General features: G+C 44.1%; 1 protein-coding gene across 1 annotated transcript in view; it reads left to right on the forward strand.

Annotated features, from left to right (window-relative positions):
* Positions 1–22,273, forward strand: part of ITPR1 (inositol 1,4,5-trisphosphate receptor type 1) — a 1,666,678-nt gene that overhangs the window by 929,815 nt on the left and 714,590 nt on the right. The window contains exons 29-31 of the mRNA XM_086939209.1: positions 182–307; positions 13,450–13,650; positions 14,326–14,577. Of these exons, the coding sequence (XP_086795335.1) occupies positions 182–307; positions 13,450–13,650; positions 14,326–14,577 (579 nt within the window). The remainder of the gene's footprint in view (positions 1–181; positions 308–13,449; positions 13,651–14,325; positions 14,578–22,273) is intronic.

A 22,273-nucleotide genomic window follows, 5' to 3' on the forward strand; every position in this document is an offset into this window, starting at 1 on the left:
TACCTCATATGACCTAACTAAAAATACTCTTATGAATGCTGTAAATATTTGCTAGCAGACTGAGGGGAGTAGTAAATCATGGACCTATCCTGAATACTGTTAGCTGAGAAATGTGATTTGCAGAGTGTAGACTCCTTTGCTACATAAACTGTCTGACATATATTGTATATGCCCTTTTTAGGCTGAGGACACTCGGATGCAGGAGATCATGAAGCTTGCCCATGAGTTCCTTCAGAATTTCTGTGCTGGCAACCAACAAAATCAAGCTCTGCTCCACAAGCATATCAATCTGTTCTTGAATCCTGGGGTAAGTGACTGGTCTGTGACAGGAGGTGGACATCCACCTGTGGGTTGTCTTGCTGCCATGCATGTTTCATTTACTTACATGATCAATTGTTAGCAGTGCTGCTTGTGGATGCATTTGTGTATATTTTTTTCTTTTTTCAAAATAGGTCCAGTTTTGCAACTAAGGAAGGAACTGGAATTATACCCCAATTTCTTCACCGAATTGAGTACTGCATCTTGTATAATTTAGTTGTTGGAATGGTTGTATGGTTGTCTGATTGAATGCCTATATCTTAAGTGCTCTTTTTATTTATTTATAGTTCTTCCTGGAAATGAAGCCTGATTGTGAGACAGAAGGATATACATTTTACAAAATACTTAGTAGAAAAACATTTTAAATTTCCAGAATGTTGCCTAGTTATAGGAGCTGTCCTCCAATTGTGTATACACTTTCTAGAAAAAATACATTACAAAAAAATGTGGTACTTGATGTTTATGCCCCACAGTCTGTACTTGGGTCTTCTGCTGTGGGATATATAAAAGGATCCACAGTGGCACCAGATTACTCCAGACTGGGACATGCAGGAGTGAGGTCAAATAACCACTGTGATTATATGAGGTTTAAACATGTAAAGATGGGCACATATGCAGACGTCACATACTCCAGAAGTGTATATTATATTCTATAAGCAGCAAGGGTGGCTTGATGAGGATAGTACCACAGATGTGCTCTTCATGTTTGCTCTTGGTAGACTAACATGGTTCCTTTTGAACCTAGGTATTCTCAAGGTAGTCAATGACTTTTTGAGGGTGGCTATCTGTTTAGATCTGCAACATAAACATCTTCTAATATTGGGTGGCAGATATAACGTGAATGGTCTTTTAAGATCTTGCCTCTTGTGGCTCCTCATATAGGTAGTCCCTCCAAGGTCTTAATTGTAGGATGTGAAAATTCTTGGAATCTGAACTCCAGTTTTTCTGAACAGACCCAACTTGACATCTTTTGTATTCCCTCTCGGAGCAGGTTATACAGTGTCTGCATTTGCTGGCTATCCTGCACCAGGAGTCTTGAGCTACGCTCACTCTATCCTTGTTCATCCTTGATCCCATGCTATGCACCCTCCCAGATTTCAACTGAAATGGTCAGTTGAATACATCTGGTGTTGGATCATAATCCAGGAAATGCGTCAGTCATACATGTATTGTGGTTTGTCTAAAAACAACGCTGAAGGCTCCTTCAGAACTATTTTAAAGAAAAGAAAACATCCTGTGACCAGAGGGTTTTGTCCTATGTTTTCTTTAGAGTTCCTGCCATGGCCACCATTTCATGGTTGAAGTGGATGCTTTAGTGCTTAATCTTAACCACCTCTAGTGAAGGCGTTACATTGACACTCTGTAGTTCTCAGCAAATTCCCCTTCGGAACAAGCAATACCAGGAACTTTGTACTTAGTGTCCTGAATGAAAATGATGGTTCTCCTCATTAGGTGCTAACCCTTTCAACAAGTTACTCCTAGGTCCCAATGTCTGACTTTTGTGATATTCATCTGAAAGTGGCCTCTGACTCTAGTTTCTCCACTCGCTACTGCGCAAACATGAGATTTGTCCTCTGTAGTATTCGGGACTCTGCGTGTGGTACTGCTCAAGCTAAACTTTGCTATACTGTAAGTTTCTGGCAAATCCGTGGATTTCTAGAAAATATGATTAAGATGAAAGATAAGTTATTGTCAAATTGTATAAGTTGAATGTCTTCCCATTTTCCGACTGAATGATCTAGCAAGTCCCAAGTCTCATTCCAGGTAGGCTGTGTAGAGAAAAAAACAGAGTGCTGAAATGCACATCGTTGTATAACGCAAGGAGATGATGGGCAGCGCGCTGAAACTTTTCAGACACCCAGTCACAGATCTGGGTTGAATTCGTTATTATCCAGTATTTGGGTATCTTTCATAGATTCACATGCCTGAATCATTCCCCGTCGTCGAGGCGGGAGTCCCACAGTAAATAAAAATAGCAGTGCTTAAGGTAAATAACAGTAGTAGGCCCTAAGGAAAAGGCCTGAGGCCCAAATCTTAGTAGCCTATCTACAGCATTATGCTAAAAGAACCAAACTTTTGGTACAACCAATCAGCTATCAGCACCCTCTAGAACCCTCACTGCAGAGCCAGTTCTCCTCAGATTTTCACCGCACTTCGTGTGGAAGGGAGTCTTCCCGAGCCAGCTAAGTTTTTTCTTAAAGATGTCTGATCAGAAGGCCTTGTTCAAGCCCTGCAGAACCTGCGACAAGAAGAGTCCATGTTGATGATCAGCATAAGGACTGTATCTACTGCCTCTACCCCAAGCATGAGGCAAACGATTGTAAAATCTGCTGCACCTTCCCTTCTAAGACTCTTAGGGATAGGTAGGCAAGAGTCCTGTTGTGGCTTAAATCCTCCTCAGCTGAAGAGGATGACAGAGCCTCAACGTCCAGCAAAAGAGCCAGATCTCAGGACAGTTCTTCTAGTGAGGGGAGAAAACATCTGAAATCCTCCCACTCTACTTCTGGACCTTCACAGAGGTCTCCTAAGTCCACTGGGCATTCTAAGTCTCCACAGACTTCTGCTCTCAAGGACTCTCACAAACAATCTTCAAAAACATTGAGTAAAAGTCTTTCAAAATCTCTGGTTTACACCATCATCGACAGTTAGTCTCCGTCGACAAAGGAGCAGAAGAGGTGACAATCTCTACTTCGTCAATCACATCTCCTATTATGTCAACGAGGATTACTGTGACTTCTAAGACGACTGTCGTCGAGGACTCTTCGACGAAAGCCCCATCGACAAAGTCTTCACCGAAGAATACGTTGACGAAAGCTCAGTCGATGAAGCCTGTGTCGCTGTCGAGGGACGTACCGTCGACTAAGAAACAGGTACCTTCTACGCCATCGACGATTGCCTCGTCGTAGACTGTCCCGTCGACTAAGAGCTCTAGTCTGTCGACTAGCGTACCTTCGACACAGAGCCTGTCGGCGATGACCCAGTCCGCGACGATCTCGTTGACGATTCCATTTGCAACGATAACAAAGAGCCCGTCGACGACAAGTCAATCGGTGATCCCGTCGTCGACCATACCATCTACAGTGCTATTACCGGCTACAAGTAAAGCTTTAGTTGCAGCTCCAACTTATTCAACTCCTGTTCCATCTAGGAGTTTTCAACTGAAGACATATCAAAGACATGAATATTGTACTATTTCCCCTCTTACTCCGTCGCATCTTTTAGAGACATATGCGCAAGTAGAGGATGACTATTCCGAAGATGAGGATGAAGGGCCATTTGGAATAGCTCATCATCCTTCCGAGCGACATATAAAGTGTCAAGAAGAAGAGGAGGAGGAAGAGTATTAGTGATCATTATTACCAGGAGGACATTGTGGTTCCCACCATTAGGTGTATCGTAGACAAGTTCATCAGTCTGACACCAGCAATCTGCCTCCTAATCGGATCCAGGATTTACAAGCCATGGTTGCAGATTATAGACTATTCCCACCACAGCAGGTGATCCCACCACCTCCTCCTGTGGCAGTTCCAGATTCTCTACCTATACCCGAGGCTCAAATACCGATGCCTCCGACTACAGAACCTTCTGAGGGACGTCAATCTTTACAACCTCCTCAGGATCCAGACACATCCTCTGAAGATGAAGCTGAAGGAGAATTACACGAGAATCCTCATGTGTATCCATGGGATTCATATATTATTCCTATGCCTTCGCCACCGATCCCGCAGCCATCTGATTCGCCACCAGAAGATATAGGGGGTTTTCACAATCTCATGCAGAGGGCTGGTGCCAGATTTCAACTTCCTGTTACCGTGGAAACCACAGTAGGTTTCCTTCATGATTTTAAAGAAGAATCTAGGAAGGTCACCAGAGCCATACCCATAATTGATTACATATGGAATGAAGAACCCTACATTCGTGCCTGTGGTGCTTCCACGGATGGATAAGCAATATCGGGCTCCAGCTAATAGCCATCTGGTCTTAATGGTCATCCTAGAACAGATGTGGTCATCTCCCAGGCTGCCCAACAAAGGTCTAAGAATCCGGCAACACCTACCACTAAACCGCCGGATCAAGAATCAATGAGGCCCTCCAAGCAATCAAAACCGATGCGGACACGACAAGATCTTTGGGTTCCCTACAATATAAACGTGGAACATTCAGAGGCGCTAAGGGGCGTGGTTATTCCTCTAGAGGAGGTTACCAACAGCAAAACAGGCAATACCAGCCCCATTATAGCAGATTTATCAATCATCATATCGCCAATCCAATATGGCTGGTTTTGCTCGTCAGGGAGGTCGAAAGCGATCCCAGAACTAAGGGCGAGACTTTAGCAGGAAGCAGTGATCTCAGCAGGGCGCCATTCACACATTCTCCCCTTCCGGTGGGCGTGAAAATGACAACATTTGTGGACAGATGGTGAGAAATCACCTCCAATCAGTGGGTACTAGACCTAATGAAAAACGGTCATAACCTAGAATTTGTCACCAAGCCGCCTGCCACTTGCCCAGGGGACCCCCTCTCCCTAGTCTTCACTTATTGTTCAAATAAGCTTGTTTAATGCTTCTCAAAAACGCCGTAGAAGAGGTCCCAATACATCAGACAGGTTTCTATTCTCGTTTTTTCCTAATCAAAAAGAAATCGGGGGAATGGCGACTGATCCTGGATCTTCTCAACCTGAACACATTCCTCAAAGGTTTTCATATGGTCATTCTCTGAGATCTTAGGTTGCTTAAACGAGGGAGATTTTCTGGCTTCTATGGACATGGAAGATTCTTACTTCCACATCCCAATCCATCCCAAGCATTGCAGGTATCTCTGCTTCACTGTGGGTGGCACCTAGTATCAGTTCAAAGTGCTCCCGTTTGGGCTGAAATCTGCTCCAAGGATCTTCACGAAATGCCCATCTCCTGTGGCGGCAGCATTGCGCTCCTGGGGAATCCAAGTATTCCCGTAATTGGACGATTGGCTAATCAAAGGTCCTTCGAAGCAATCGGGCAAGACTTCTTCCATTGCAACGTAACGACATCTCCAAGTTTCTGGGGCTGACTGTGAACAAAAGCAAATCCCAGTTACGTCCGATGCAAATTCTTCCTTTCCTTGGGGCTTGTCTGGACATGGTCCATTGCAAAGCATTCTTGTCACAAGAAAGACCACTTCGTCTTCAGAAGCTAGCACTAAGGGACTCAAAAAGTCAGTTTCGGTCCGCATGTTCGCCTCACTCTTGGGGATGTGCTCTTCGACCATAAACCTCGTCCCTTTGGCAAGACTCAAAATGAGGCCTCTGCAGTAAAAATCGCACCTTCAGTGGCAGCACGCTGTAGGTTCCTTCAGCGACATCAAGGTCACACCACGCATGGTAAAAGCTCTCTACTGGTGGTCACAGAGTCAACTTGGCAAAAGGACTCGCGCTTTTCTTCCAAGGATTGCCGGCTCATTCGTGCTGGTTCGGACAGACAATACCACCAGTATGTTTTATGTAAACAAGCAAGGAGGGACCAGATCGACAACTTTGCCAAGAGAGATTTAAGAGTTGTGGGAGTGGTTGACACTGCACAACATTACACTCAAGGCGGAGCCTGTCAGAGGCTTAAACAACACCCTGGCGGACACACTCAGCAGGCCCCTATCAGACTGTCACGAGTGGGAACTAGAACACACTCAAGTGAGCAGGATATTCCAGACTTGGGGTAAGCCGACATTGGACTTGTTCGCAACGAAACACAAGAAATGCCGATATTACGCCAGCAGATATCCGCAACAGGGGCCAAGAGGGAATGCCCTGTCCATGCGATGGTCGGGGATTTGTGCCTACGCTTTTCCCCCAATACCTCTAATCCCGAGAGTGGTTACGCAAGATGAAATTGGAAAGCTGGCATATCATCCTGATTGCACCCAGATGGCCAAGTCAGTATTGGTTTCAGGAGTTTCTTTTGCTGTTCCAGGACCAGCCAATCAGTCTTCTTCCAACATCCACAATGCTCTCGAGGAACAACGGACAGGTGGTTCACCTCAGTCTTTAAATTTACACGCATGGCTCCTGATTTCCTAGAGTTCAAGAACCTCAACCTACCTCAGGATTGTCGTGACATCTTAGCCAAATCACGAGCTCAAAGCACAATTAAGACTTATCGTCTTAAATGGAAGAGGTTTTGCTGTTGGTGTGAGAATAACAAAGTTCATCCGACAGAAGCTCCTGCGGATCAAATTCTTCCCTATCTACTGTATCTAGCGGGATCTGGACTCACTTTCTCATCAGTTAAAGTCCATTTATCTGCACTATCCAGATTCAGGAAAAGTGCTGCACGGCCTTCCTTATGTTTATCTTCATTAATTAAACAATTCATAAGAGGTCTTTTCCGGGCATTTCCTCCAATACGACTCCCCTCCTCCGGAATGGGAGCTGAGTGCTGCCCTTACGCAGTTGATAACTTAAATTTGAGCCCATCCACAAGGCCGAGCTCAAATTTCTCACATGTAAAGTCGCTTTACTTCTAGCTGTAATATCTGCCAGAAGAGTAAGTGATATTCAGGCCTTTACAATAAAGGAACTATTTTTGCATTTCTCTCAGGAATATGTGACTTTAAGAACTAATCCTACATTTATACCAAAGGTACCGTCACAATATTACCTCAATGAACAGATTAAGTTACATACTTTCTTTCCAAATCCTTCTACACCAGCAGAGAGCACTACATTCTCTTGACATCAAAAGATGCTTAAATTTCTATCTACAAAGAACAAACACATTTAGGAAATCTGACCAATCGTAGTCATATGCAAATCAGTCTTGACCCTACTTCTAATGGGAACAGTCCAGCCCGAACTGCCCAGCCAGGTCTTCAAACAAGCATTCTGGGACCGGTTTTGGGTTACACCCAGTTTTATGCCACACACAGGTCTAAATTTCTCAGTTGAAGAATATCCTACAAACAGCTTATCATGGTTCCACAAGTTTGACTAGAAGTCAACATACGATCATCAGTGATATACCAAGACTGTCTGTTTCCTCCTTAGAAAGCCTGTCTTACCTCTTAGATGTTGCATGATGAACAGTGCAAAATCTAACGAGATTTACCATACAGTGTGCAGGTAAGGCCGTTTTCCGGTATCTCAGGAGGGGCAGAATCATGCCTTATATGTCGATATATTACAGCATTCAGCCCTATGTTGAAGTTCAGGAATATTAGTCTGACAAAGTGTAGCCTAAGCATCCTTCAAAATTGCTTCACAGTTAGAGAGCATATACTCTTAAGTGGCAGTAACACTCCCTGCCACAAATTGGGGGTAGTTCTTAGGTGGGTTCACAAGCTGAGCCCGTGGAGTCTGCCACTGAGGTCTTCAATTGACATCCTCTTCAAAATTGTGCTGAATCACCTGTCCATAGGAAAGACCATTGGTTATGGTCTCACCGAAGACTTATTGGGTGACAAACAGAAATTTGCATATATTGACTTAAGTTGTAGAATCTGGTATCCGATTACTCTATATTGTAGAATAGTTGCCAACATCAAACTTTAAATTTCCGACTGTCGCACTGCTTGTGATTGATAATTGCTTATCAAAATATTCCTTTTGGCTTTGCTGATTGTTCTTGTACCCTGTTTCAGCAGCCTGAGCTCCACCAAGTATCCAAGTGTTTATTCTATGGGATGAATTGCCTATTTGTAGTTTCGTGATTAAAAAGTGCTGACTGTGCCCCATACAGACTTTTTGATTTTCAATAACCTTTACTAATCGTAGTGCTTACCCACATAAGCCAGCATCATTGCAAGCTCCATTTATTTATATCTTTGACTTATAGTAAATACCAATTTGTCATTGTTCCTACTGTTTTGCTGTCATCCTGAATCCTGACAGGCACCCCTCTTAGAGCATTCTTTCTGTACTGATCCTTGGTTGGTTTTTAGAATGCAGTATTTAGTCTTTAATATGGCTCCATTTTTTTTATTTTGAAGTCTCCCTCATATACCTAGTCTAGAAAAACAGATGGATAACCGGGGAGAAATACCTTCTCAAACTTAATGCCCTTAATCAGAAAATAAGATGTTTGCTGCTTCTGCAACAAACAGTAGTTGCAAAAAATGCAATCTTAAAATAGGACATTCTAAAGCCTCTTCTTACAGACTCGTCTCTGTAGTTTTCCTGCAGCAATCTGGGCACAACTCTAGCATGAAATTAGAAATAGGGCTTGAGTTTCCCGGTACTTAGTCACCTGAAGTCTGAATTTCATTCCTCATTTGAATGTCAAATTAGCATCTCTACGCTTGCTTGCACTTCTGCATTCCTAAGGAAGTTCTACTGCTATTTAAATCATGCAAGCTGATCAGATTTTGCTCTAAGCCAAACTGTATTTTGTAATTAATTAAAGTAGCTCTACTGTTAGTCTGTGCATCAGGGTGTTGCTGCCAGTTTTGGTGACTCCTAGTTAGGAGACACTAGCGCCAATGCTCAAATCTTTCAGTAAAATGTTCTCTGGTTCAAAAAGAGATGGTGTCTGACACATTTACCTGACAAGGTCCAATGCTGTCTGCCTTACAGAAAATCTCTAATAGTTTCAGTGGACTTAGTACTTAACAGTCAAAATGCGGCTGGTGTTGTGTAACAGATATAGGAAAGCTTTGAGGTGGGTTAGGGTTATTGTCCATAGTTGACTCTTATATACAGTGTTTTGGTAATCGTGTTCCCAGTAGATACTCCTGTAGATAATTAAATGGCAAGGACATGAAACGTTCCTAGTGGGCAAGATTATAAGCTTCTGAACAGTTCCTTGTCCGCATTAAATTGGAGGCTGTTATATTATGTTAGCAGTAGGATAGTTTCCCGTACACCATTCCCTTCTGTTTATAGCTTGTCCCATAAACATTGTTCCGTCATTCCAAAAATTAAACCCAATTTCATTGTTTTATTAAAATATTCTGACACCTGATCATCGTAGCCGATCATCGTAGCCTGCAGTTAATGGGAAATAAACACCAGTGCGAATTACCAGAGTTCCATGGAACACCCATACAGTGCCTCCCTACACTGTGTATATGTAGGGCTCCTGAAGCTCTTTTGTAGGAACCTTATCTGTTGAATGTTAAGGTCCACCCTGTGGATGAGACCTATTCTCCAGGTACAATGACAGTAAAACACAGATACCCCCTGCGCCACCTCAGTAACCCCAGCTGTCTAATCTTTCAAATTACACCGACTTGGAGCACAGTAGCCCCTGTGATCCCCTCCACCTGAAGATACATTGTATCCCTTAACAACTTAATGACCAAGTGCAATACTGATTTGGCCCTTCAATGACCCAGTAAAAATACATTGTATCCCTTAACCCAGTATTCATCTGTGGCATGTCACACTTTACTCTGTTTGTGTTCACAACCAGAAAGAGCGCTTCAGTGCAACAACCATGCTTTTTCCACCTCCAGACAAGGAGAGCAAGATTGATGCGGCGGGGAAGGGAGTGGCTAGTGGAAATGCCTAGCCAATTTGACTACACTCTAGATATGATTATCATCACTGGAATGAGATGGATGTTAGTCAATCTCTTCCCTGAGGTTTATCGCAAAAGACCACGAGACATTGTCTTGATCACCCTGTCATAGTGCTGTTCTGTACAGGAGATAAAATGCAACACTCTGCCTGAAGGACTTCTACTTAAATTTCCCCATACATCTGGTGCACCACTCTTACCTGCGCCTTGTGGTATGTGGACAACAATACCAATTTAAGGTTTTACCCTTCAGGGTTATCACATCGTTGGGTATTTACCAAATGTTCAGTGTTACCTGGGCAGAAATACCATTCACCTCTTATTTCAAGAATTAGCTGGTAACAAGCTGCATTTGAGAGCAATATCTAGCACACACCGGCTTCAGTACCAGCGTTACAAAAGTCTAGGGTTCACAGTTGAAGCCAAAATGTTGTGCCACAGCAGACGCAACCTTTTCTAGAGGTAGTGTTAAATTCTATCACGAAGAATGCTTACCTAAAGTGAGAAATCGATGTCATTTCAAAAGGGGCTCTTTTTCAGACACCACGTCCTCTTATGGTGAGGACAATAATACAACTGTTGAATAATGGCCTCATGCACAAAGATAGTGCCACATGTAAGAATGCACATTGACAAACTGCAAGTGTCCAGTGAGGCAGTAGTTGTAAATGAAGGATTAGTGAAAAGATAATTTGTTGATAGAGCCCAGAAGCCAGTGCACTGTCCTGTGGTTGAACAACAAAACATTGTTGCAGTTAAGGTCTTTTTCTAGACCCTCCACCACAAGTGACCATTGCCATGGGTGCCTCTCTCATATCGTAGAGAGCACATCTGAACCGCATCTTTGTTCAGGGAATGTGGACGCAAGTGGGTTTTGACCTGTACTTTTTGCTGACCGCGTCCCCAGTTGGCATTTAGTGCATTTTGTAATCTCATTGGAGGTAAAACAGTTGTGACAAAGATGGACAACAGGATAGCTGTGTATTCCATCCAGTGGCAAGGGGGTGGCACTCTGCATGACCAAAAAGATTTGGCATTGACATTTGGATTCACATTTGCTCTAGCAGACAACAGTTTTGCATACTTTTTAAGAAGGATGCATCAACTGGTCCTTGAATGGGAGATGAATCCACAAGTACTTCATGATTACTTCCATATATGGAGCTCTCCAGCAATCTATTTGCCACTGCCCAAAATGCCAAAACATTGCCTCTGGGTACCCACAGTCCATGGGGAATGTACTCTGGATGAAATGATCAGGAATATTTGTGTACACTTTTCCTTCACTTGCTCTCCTACAATGTGAGTGTAATAAGGCGCGTATCTGTGACCCTCATTCTTGTGGCACTTACTTGAGCGAGTACTGTAGTATTTGATGTAGCTGGATATGTATGCACATCCTCAGTAAAAGCTACAACTATATATATATATATATATATATATATATATATATATATATATATATATATATATATATATATATATATATTGCACTCCAATGAGGCTGAAATCAGGCCAGCACACAGGTCTCCGGTTTTGTAGATTTTATTGTAACCCAGTCACCCTTAACAGACGCGCTTCGCTTACAAAAGTTTTGTCAAAAAAAATGTATATATATAATCTATATCATTTTTTTAACAAGAGGCATGGGTCCTCCTTTCGAGACATACTCCTGTTGCATGCAACTCCAGATTTGGAAAATCATTCAATAATGCTTTCTAATTAGAGCGAAATCAGTGAAATGCAGCACTAACAGTGGAAGAACCTTTTATTCTGGAACACAGACCTAGTGGTATTGAGGACAAACCCAGCGTTTCTTCTGAAAGTGCTTTCCACTTCCCATGCAAACCAGATAATTGAGTGGCCAATCTTCTCGCACCCAGAGTGTGGTAGGAAGGGAATTTCACACGCTTGATGTCAAGAGCACACATGTGCTACGTTGATCGAACTAAATCTTTCTGCTGCAAGATTAAACTGTCTATTGCAAATCCTCACATAAAAAAAACCATTTCTAAGTGTTGTGTTCTTAGATGTATGCAAATCTTTTAAATTAGCCATGAGATACCTAGTCAGTTATTTATTTATTGTGAGCTACTTAAAAAGAACATTGATGCTAGCAGTCGACTGCAAAACAAGGAAATGTTAGAGGGGTCAAGGGTGGGTTGGTGAATGCTTGTTATGAAGAAATAAAGAAAAGTTCCATCCTAAGTTAACAAATTTAATTACTTGTAGTCTATAGAGTGCTGTGCAGATTTACTGTTATTCAGTGGCAGTTTAGAGGCCTATTGGGTGATGTGCCTTGGCACTAAACAAGTGGAACGCTATGCTACCTTTAGAAAAAATATGAAATGATTGGATCTTCTGCAAAATCTAGTTACACAGCTAAACGAAAACACATATTCAGATAGACTAGTTTTTCAGACTTCCATAGAACATACATACTATTGCATCATTATTGAATCTATGCCAGTGTATTAAAGGTTTGATCATAAGCTCCAAGACACTGTGTATTTTGGAATTGGTTGTCCTGAGTCAGAAGCTGATTGATGGCTGGTCTCTGATGTGCCTCTGCTGGTAACCCACCAAGTTCTTTGCATTTCTGATGTTTGCACTAACAAGGATTTACCCCATTTGGAGATTGTCTCAGTGCTATGTACCAACTTTTTCTGGGATACCTAGATTTGAATGATATTACCTCAAGAATCAAACAGCCTGTGGTATCCAACCTTCGTGTAGAGGGTGCAGATGATATAGAATATATATAGGAACTACCTTTTATCATATTCTCCAGCCTTGGATGATTTTTCTTGAATCCAGGTTTCATCTTTTTATCCATGCATAGCTAGAATTCAGATAGTTCCTTCTTCAGAACATATTTTCCAGGAGTAATGTTATACCGTCATTAATTTCCTTCCTGGAGTCCGTTCACTTGGTGCTCCTCTGCCCCCTCCTCAGTTGGTGGGTGTTCTCCACATGCCCTTAAGTGTTTAAAGGTGGACACACGTGGGTCAAATATCTCATGCTCTTTTCCTAAAATAGTGTGGAAATCATTTAGAACAATGGGTAAAATAAAATTGAGGTAGTCACTGGGTAAAAATACGTGATTTACAAGAAGAAAAATTAGTGCTATAATGGTGAGCAGCAGAGTATGAGTGCAGAATGGGAGAGCATACAGTGAGGGCTGCTGAAAAGTACCTAATGGACACATTGTCCAGCTCAGCGTGACCAGTCTTACCTGAGAAAACACTGGTATGATATCTCAAGTTTTATGATCCAATTTTTTTCATGCTGTTGTGTAGTAGTATTGTCCTATTTAGTGCACTTACTGCCACACTCTCTGGTTTGTAATTCACCTGTCAACTCAATGCTATGATCCTTCTTAGCGGGCACACTCTAAACAAAGCCTCCCTCAAAAGTGTGCATTTACGCTTAATGACCAAATTGTTTGTTCTGTTCTTTGAGCTCTGAAGTATGGCTGAGAGTTCAAATGCAGGAATGAGTGTAAACTGCACTTTTTTAGAAGAGGATTATCACATCTTTGAATTGCAGCATGATTACACTGTAAAGAGTTTGATATTTGTGAGCAGTTGAGTGGAATGGAGGGCATGGGCATGTGATGCATCTTTTCTCTATTCATCTTCAGATTCTGGAGGCTGTCACTATGCAGCACATCTTCATGAATAATTACCAGCTAAGCAGTGAGATCAATGAGCGGGTTGTGCAGCACTTTGTACATTGCATTGAGACTCATGGCCGCAACGTCCAGTACATAAAGTTCCTTCAGACCATTGTCAAAGCAGAAGGCAAATTCATCAAGAAGTGTCAGGACATTGTGATGGCTGAGGTAAGACCCCAATGCACCTGTTGCTTGTTGGTGCCTGAGGAGGAATAGTAGTGATGAAGCTAAAGAGATGGAGACTACCTAACATTGCAATCCTTTATGGAAAGACACATCTGAAACCAGTGCAGCCTGTGCAGTGCCGGAGGCCCACAGACTATGAGTGTAATGCCATGCAGATAGGGTAGCATAATTTAAGCTTTAAAACCTGTCTCTATGGGTCTTTGCATGGATTAAGTCTGACTGTATATCTTACTGATGCACTTTGGTTATCAATTTATAATCTCATCTGAAATAAGTGTGTAAAGGGTAACATGAAGGGGCCCAAATTCTGCACTTTGAGCTTTAACCTTGTGATGGTTTTCATTAAACATGTGTTCTCTGTAACTGTGAATAACTGCTGAAATGGGATCTGGAGCTATCCTAGCTTTTGGCTGCAATGTGAATATCACAAGCTGCACCTTCTAATTTCGATCCACCTAATCGTGTGTAAGTTGCTATTTTGATTCCCCCTGATTATATGTGATGGAAATATACTCACTTTTTGTTTATACGTGATGCGTTTAGGTCGTTTTCAGTTGGTGAGCGTTTTAAATGGCTTCTGTTTTTTTTAATGAAACCTGGCAATCTGTACCATTTAAGTATTTTATAGTTAATTTCCTTTGTCTTTCTTTTTGGCAGCTGGTTAATGCTGGTGAGGACGTTCTGGTGTTCTATAATGATAGAGCGTCTTTCCAGACACTGGTACAGATGATGAGATCTGAGCGTGACCGAATGGATGAGAACAGCGCTCTTATGTACCACATCCATCTGGTAGAGCTTCTAGCAGTGTGCACTGAAGGGAAGAACGTGTACACAGAAATAAAGTGCAACTCTCTCCTCCCTCTGGATGACATAGTGAGAGTAACAACCCATGAAGACTGTATCCCTGAGGTGAGGATATGCTGCAATAAGTTGTATGTGATTGAAGACTTACAAGTTAGGCTTACCATGGATCAACACCGAACAGGGGAATGATAGGTGTGGAAAACACATGGGAGAGGGCAATTCCCCAATGAGAAGAGTTTGAGAATAGTCTGGACCCACTGTAGAGAAATGAGGAACGTGAGTGAGTTACTTGTGAATAGAAGTGTTTTGTCAGGGGTGAGAAACTGCAACAAGTAGATTAAAAGAAATTATGCCCACTTTTGACTCACTTTCTTGGCAAAGGGAGTAACCAGCAAGAGACTAGTGTTTGGAAGTGGTGAATAATCTATTGGAATAAGCGCCTAGAAGATGGTAATTATAGATCCGCTGTGTAGACCGGACTACTGGAGAATGTCCAATCATAGACCGTTCTTGGGTGAGTCATGATGAAAGAATAGGGAAGTAACGGGAGAGTGGTGTGGACAAAAGAATACTTTTCCTTCGACTGACCATTCTCTTGGAAGGAAGTCTGCGGCATATCCCAGGATAGGTTATTTTGGGAGTAATGTTTGTGTTCCACCACTGACTTGCTGCGGTGAACTCTACTCTTGGGAAATTGAAATCAATTTAATTGATTGGAGTCGGTGTAGTTTTTTTTTGAATTTTTTTTATTGAAGTCCTTAGTGACATAATTCATCATGACATAAAGGCACATTTAGCAAAAATCATAACATATAACAAATCAGCCGGAGGATACAAGCATCAATTAGCATTCATTATCCAGTATTAGGGGTGTCTTTCATAGATTCACATGCCTGAATCATTCCCCGTCGTCGAGACGGGAGCCTCCGGTACATAAAAAGTAATGTCCTATAGACATACATAGAGAAAATAGGCCTAAGGACCTCCCCTTAGTAGCCTTTCTTTGTCCTTATGTAAAAAGGACCAAACTCTCACAGTCAGCCAATCAGCTCCGACCTCCCTCTAGAACCTTCCTGGGAGGAGCCTCAGTCCCTCAGATTTTCTACCGCACGTTGTGCTAAGGGAGTCTCCTCTGAGCTCTGCTCAGATTCTGTGTTTTTTCACTTCATTAAATGACATTGTTGTCAAGGATTCTTTTCTACTATGGATTATCTTCAAATACATTCTTTAAAGAAGGTCTGGTAAGGAAGAGGTTGCTCTGCTCTGATCCTCTCACCGACTGCATTTACTGTCTATACCGCAGGCCAAAGACTAAGTCGGTCGCACTTTCTCAAGTAAGTTTTTGAGACACTAAGACCAGAAAGGAGGTTTTTTATTTTCTCCAGTGACCGAGATGAGGCGTTGTCCTCAACGTCTAGGAGACCTCAAAAGAGAAGAGAATCTCCTCAGACTCATTCCTCAGGGGAACGTCCTGAGAAGGCCCTCAAAAAGACCACTCATGGGTCTTCTGGGCACAGTCCTTCAAAATCTCCTCACTCTGTGGAAAAGGAGAGTAAAGGCCTGGCTTTTGGAGAAAAATCATGTAAAAAAGACGACTTCTGAGCCGTCAAAATCACCTCCTCTGGTCATGGGACCCTTCAGAAGGGCGTCTTCTATACCGTCTGAGGTAAAGACTAAGAAGCCAACCTCGTCTACGATGGCCTCGTCTACGATGGTCTTGTCTACGATGGCTCATCTACGATGGCTCGTCTACGATGGCTCGTCTACGACGGCTCATCTACGATGGCTCGTCTACGATGGCTCGTCTACGACGGCTCGTCTACGACGGCTCGTCTACGACGGCTCGTCTACGATGGCTCGTCTACGACGGCTCGTCTACGACGGCCTCGTCTACGATGGCCTTGTCTATGATGGCCTCATCTATGATGGCCTCACCTACGATGGCCTCACCTACGATGGCCTCATCTACGAGGACCTCATCTACGATGGCTCGTCTACGTTGGCTCGTCTACGATTGCTCATCTACGACGGCTCGTCTACGACAGCTCGTCTACGACGGCTCGTCTACGATGGCTCGTCTACGACAGCTCGTCTACGACGGCTCGTCTACGATGGCTCGTCTACGATGGCTCGTCTACGATGGCTCGTCTACGATGGCTCGTCTACGATGGCTCGTCTACGACGGCCTCGTCTACGACGGCCTCGTCTACGACGGCTCGTCGACGATGAGAGCGTCGACGACGAGAGCGTCTATGACTGCTCGTCTATGACTGCTCGTCTATGAGGGCCTCATCTATGAGGGCCTCATCTAGGGGGGCCTCATCTAGGAGGGCCTCATCTATGATGGCCTCATCTATGATGGCCTCATCTATGATGGCTTGTCTACTATGGCCTCATCTACGATGGCTTGTCTACGATGGCCTCGTCTATGATGGCCTAGTCTATGATGGCCTCGTCTATGGTGGCCTCGTCTATGGTGGCCTCGTCTATGGTGGCCTCGTCTATGGTGGCCTCGTCTATGGTGGCCTCGTCTATGGTGGCCTCGTCTATGGTGGCCTGGTCTATGATGGCCTGGTCTATGATGGCCTGGTTTACGACGGCCTGGTCTACGACGGCCTCATCTAAGATGGCTCGTCTATGGCATCGTCTACGACGGCCTCGTCTATGACTGCTCGTCTACGACGGCATAGTCTATGACTGCGATCTCTTCGACTGGCTCGTCGACGAGGGACATTCCGACAATTCTGGAATCTCTTACAAGGTGGTAGAGAAGGCTGATCAACGTTTTAAGATCTCAATGGCCTCTCAAGAACAGGACTGCTTCTTGTATGACTTCATAGAACCTCTCAAGAAAGCATTAAGGTCATTACCGATTATCGATTACCTATAGTCAGAAGGGGTATAGGGCGCCAGATACAGCACCGGCGTGTTTAACAGGATATCCTAAGCCGGACTCCGTAGTGACATAGGCGACCCAGAAGAACTCCAGGAATCCTTCGGCCCCTTTGTCGCTTCCTCCTAATAAGGGGGGAAAAGAGTGGACAACATTGGGAACAGGTTTTCCTCAATGTTGGCAATGATGGTAAAGGCCGCGAACGCCCTAGCGCTCTTGGGACGCTATCATAGACAATTGTGGGCACACATAGCCCCATACCTGTCGGAATTGCCAGATTCATCCAAAGAGGATTCTGCTAGATGGTGAAGAATCGGCGTCAGAAACTATAGACTGCGCGATGGATATCGCGATGACAAGGTTCCGCCAGTTGGCTGGAGCAACCCCTCCCCGCAGGCTTCCGCACAAACATCTACGCCTGCTGCTCCAGGAAATATCTGCGATGTTGAAGAAAGGAGCGATGCGATCGAGCGAGTTCATTCGTCTCAAATAGGGAAAGGATTCTATTCCCGCTTCTTTCTTATACGCAAGAATGAGAAAAAGTGGAGGCCCATACTAGACCTCAGGGCACTAAACTCTTTCCTGAAGAGTCAGTCGTTCAGGATGGTGACGATCCAAGAAATACTAGGCATACTGGAAAAAGGAGATTTTATGACATCTTTGGATCTCCAGGATGCCTACTACCACATCCCGATACTCAAGGGGCACAGAAAATTCCTGAGATTCGAGGTGGCAGGGCAGCACTACCAATTCAAAGTCCTACCGTTTGGCCTCAAATCCGCACCGCGGATTTTCACCAAGTGCCTTTCACCTGTGGCAGCTTTCCTGCGTCAAATGGGTCACCAAGTCTTCCCCTACCTCGACGACTGGCTGGTCAAGGCACCTTCAGCTGCAGGCGCGACCAAATCCTCCAACGCCTTCACCAATCTCTTTCAGCAGCTAGGATTGACTCTCAATCACGAGAAATCCTGCATGACCCCAACAAGAAACATCACCTTCCTCGGGGCGACCTTGAACACGGAATGCGCAAGGGCATTTCCTTCAAAGGACAGGAAAAACAGGATAATATCTCTGGCCACGGCTGTGGCATCAAGGAAGTCCCTAAGAGTTCGAACCTACAAACCTGGAATGGTGGAGAAATCACAGGAATTTGTCTATAGGACTGCAATTCCTACTTCCAGCAGCACCTCTGGTGATCACCACGGATGCATCCCTGGAAGGCTGGAGAGCTGTCCTCCAGGATCTCCAAATAAGCGGCAAATGGACAATTCAGGAGAAGCAACTCCATATCAATCTTCGGGAACTAAGGGCTGTGTATCTAGCACTACATGCCTTTTTACCACGCATCCAGAACTCCCAGGTGCTCGGCAGAACGGACAACACCACGACGATGCACTATCTCAACAAACAGGGAGGAACGCGTTCGCTCACTCTATCACGCGAGTCGCAAAAGATCTGGCACTGGCTTGTACTCCACGGGATCACGCTCAGGGATGACTATGTCCCGGGCAAGGTCAACACCATTGCCGACGCCCTAGGCAGACAGAAATCCCTCTCCCACGAATGGGAGCTCGACAAGAGTACGCTGGATCACATATTCTCAGAATGGGGGGCCCCAGGAATCGACCTGTTTGCCACCAAGGAGAACGCCAAATGCCCAAACTATGCAAGCTGGCGTCCCCAACCAAGGTCACTCGGAAATGCTTTTTCCATCGGTTGGTTCAGCGTATTTGCGTACGCTTTTCCACCATTTCTGATGATTCCCAGGGTTCTCAGGAAGATGAAGGCGGAGCCTTGTACCCTGATCCTAATTGCCCCGTTCTGGCCGAGGCAGCACTGGTTCTTGGATCTTCATCGCCTCTCCATCAGGACACCGATTCGTCTGAGGCAGCACCCGAACCTCATAACGATGTCCAACGGACAGATACAGCACCCGAACCTCCGATCACTCAAGTTATCGGCCTGGCTCCTGAGCACAGAGTTCTGTGACCTAAATATCCCACAGGACTGCAGAGATGTCCTGGCAAAAGCGAGAGCGGACAGTACAAACAAAACCTACTCTCTCAAGTGGAAAAGGTTCTGCATTTGGTGTTCAGACCAGGGCCTGCGACCGCTCGCTGTCACCACTGAACAGATATTACCATACCTCCTACATTTGGCACAGTCAGGACTGGCACATGCATCCATTAAGGTTCACCTGGCAGCTATCTCTAGGTTCACCAGAACCTTCACGGGACCTTCTCTGTGGTCAAGTAGGCTGGTCAAGCAATTCCTGAAGGGGCTCTACAGATCCTTTCCGAGGCCTCGGAAAGTCCCTCCGACATGGCAACTGAAGCTGGTACTCAACCAACTCATGAGACATCCGTTTGAACCCATTCATCGAGCATCTATCAAATACATCTCCTGGAAAACGGCGCTCTTGCTCGCTTTAACATCGGACAGGAGAGTTAGCGAGCTACAAGCTTTGTCCATTCAGGAACCATATATGCAGTTCAGACAGGACAGGGTGGTGCTGAGACCGAACCCTAAATTCATACCAAAGGTGCCTTCGGACTTTCATCTCAATGAACCAATTGTCCTTAGGTCCTTCTTTGCGAACCCTTCCACAGCAGCAGAAAGAGCACTGCATTCTTTGGATCTCAAGAGATGCCTAAAGTTCTACCTGGATAAAACCAAGGCTCTCAGGAAGTCTTCACAACTGTTCGTGGCATACAGCAGACCAAGAATGGGCCTGCCTCTTACGAAGCAAAGCATCTCGAGATGGATCTCCTCGGCGATAGCATTCTGCCACGACAAGGCCGGACGGCCTTTGACTGATCATGTTACTGCTCATTCCACCGGGGCAATGTCCACGTCAGCAGCACTGTTCGCTGGGGTGCCAATCTTGGACATATGCAGAGCGGCGACCTGGAAGTCACCGCACACTTTCTCCAGACACTACTGCCTGGATATCGAACTTCAGAAGGATGCGGCAGTGGGCCAGGCGGTGCTTCGCCATCTCTTTCAGTGAGGTGAGCCTTCCTACATCCCGCCATCCAGGTATGCACATTCTTTGCTCTTGTGATGTTCCAATTATGCTGTCCCCATGTTATATGATAATATATGCATTGTCTAACATGTCTGCAGGACGACTTTACATCACACATGTGCATATCTGATTGCTAGCTACTCTGATTCAGGCATGTGAATCTATGAAAGACACCCCTAATACTGGATAAGAAATGCGTTACTTACCTGTAACAGCAGTTATCCAGTATTGGTGTCTTTCATAGATTCACATGCAACCCTCCCGCCTCCCCTGGAAGGACTCACATCCCTCTCTGACAATATTACGCCAACCTAGCTGGGTGCGTACGAAAATCTGAGGGACTGAGGCTCCTCCCAGGAAGGTTCTAGAGGGAGGTCGGAGCTGATTGGCTGACTGTGAGAGTTTGGTCCTTTTTACATAAGGACAAAGAAAGGCTACTAAGGGGAGGTCCTTAGGCCTATTTTCTCTATGTATGTCTATAGGACATTACTTTTTTATGTACCGGAGGCTCCCGTCTCGACGACGGGGAATGATTCAGGCATGTGAATCTATGAAAGACACCAATACTGGATAACTGCTGTTACAGGTAAGTAACGCATTTCTTTTGGATCTACAAAATCTTATAAACAATTAATCAAAATATGATCCCCAAATGTTTTCAAATTTTCTCCCCCCCCCCCCCCTCAATCCTCTGAGCATAGAATTGTTCGCTTTTTCCAACTCTTTTTATTTTCTTAAGCCATTCCTGCACCGAAGCAACCTGCTCGGAGCGCCAATTCTGCAGTAACAACTAGCCACTGCCATTACATTATACACAAGTTTTGCCAGCTGGTCTGGAAGCTTAAGATCCGGATCGAAACCATACAACCATTAATTTAACATTCAAGAATATCATAATCTTGTAATGAGTTTGAAGAAAAACAAGAATTCCATCCCAAAATGCCTTAATTTTGGAGCAGTGGACCATTATGTGAGACCAGTTAGCCGGAGCATATTGTAAACACCTAAAGCAGTTAGATGGAGTATTAATGTACATTTTGGCAATAGCTGCAGGAGTGCGGTGCAGAAGCAATTTACTGAAGAATAACATTCTGCGCCAATCGGCTCACCTTAATGCACTAAAATATTATTAATGGTCTTACAAATATTGAGAGATATCCCATAGTTTTCTTGTTCCCGCCATTTTCTAATTGCTTTGGAACTTAAATCTCCCTCCCTACTCTGTGCTAAACAGCGTTTCCAATCCCCGGGGTTCTTTACCCGTGAATCCACAAAAAGATCATTAGTCAATTGGGTAGGTTGACTAATCTGTGTTAGGTCCATTTTCCCCAGAGTTTTATAAATCAAATTATAAGGATTTATCAGCAAAAAATTCCCCTGAATTAAATGTGCCATCTCTTTCAGGGTTATCCAGGATCCATTCCTAACAAAATCCATTAGTGTGGCAAACCCAGCCCGCCCCCAATTTTCAACTATCTCTGGGCCTATTTTAATCCCTATGAATAAAAATACACTAATCAGGGGAGTTATTAAATTAAAGAGGGGGAGAGAATATCTTTTAAGCATAACACAGCGTCTCTTAAAAAACCAGGTCAATATCTTATAGCGAACAAATTTGGGTGATTTAAGTACCTGAAAGGGGGGGGGGGGGAATCTGAATCTCAAGGCAAATTAAATCAAAAAAGAAATTTATAAATAAATTCTGGCCTTGAGTTTGGTTTTTGAATCTTGCCAGATACTGTGCGAAATATGCATTGTAATAATCTTTAAGATTTGGTAGGGAAAGACCTCCTTGCTCCGTGTCCCGGTGTAGTTGAAGTACTGGTCTCAAGCATTTTATTTCAATACTGCCCCTTATTGTCAAAAAATGATTTGAACAT

The sequence above is a fragment of the Lissotriton vulgaris genome, chromosome 9 (genome assembly GCF_964263255.1).
Source record: "Lissotriton vulgaris chromosome 9, aLisVul1.2, whole genome shotgun sequence".
Lineage (NCBI taxonomy): Eukaryota > Metazoa > Chordata > Amphibia > Caudata > Salamandridae > Lissotriton > Lissotriton vulgaris.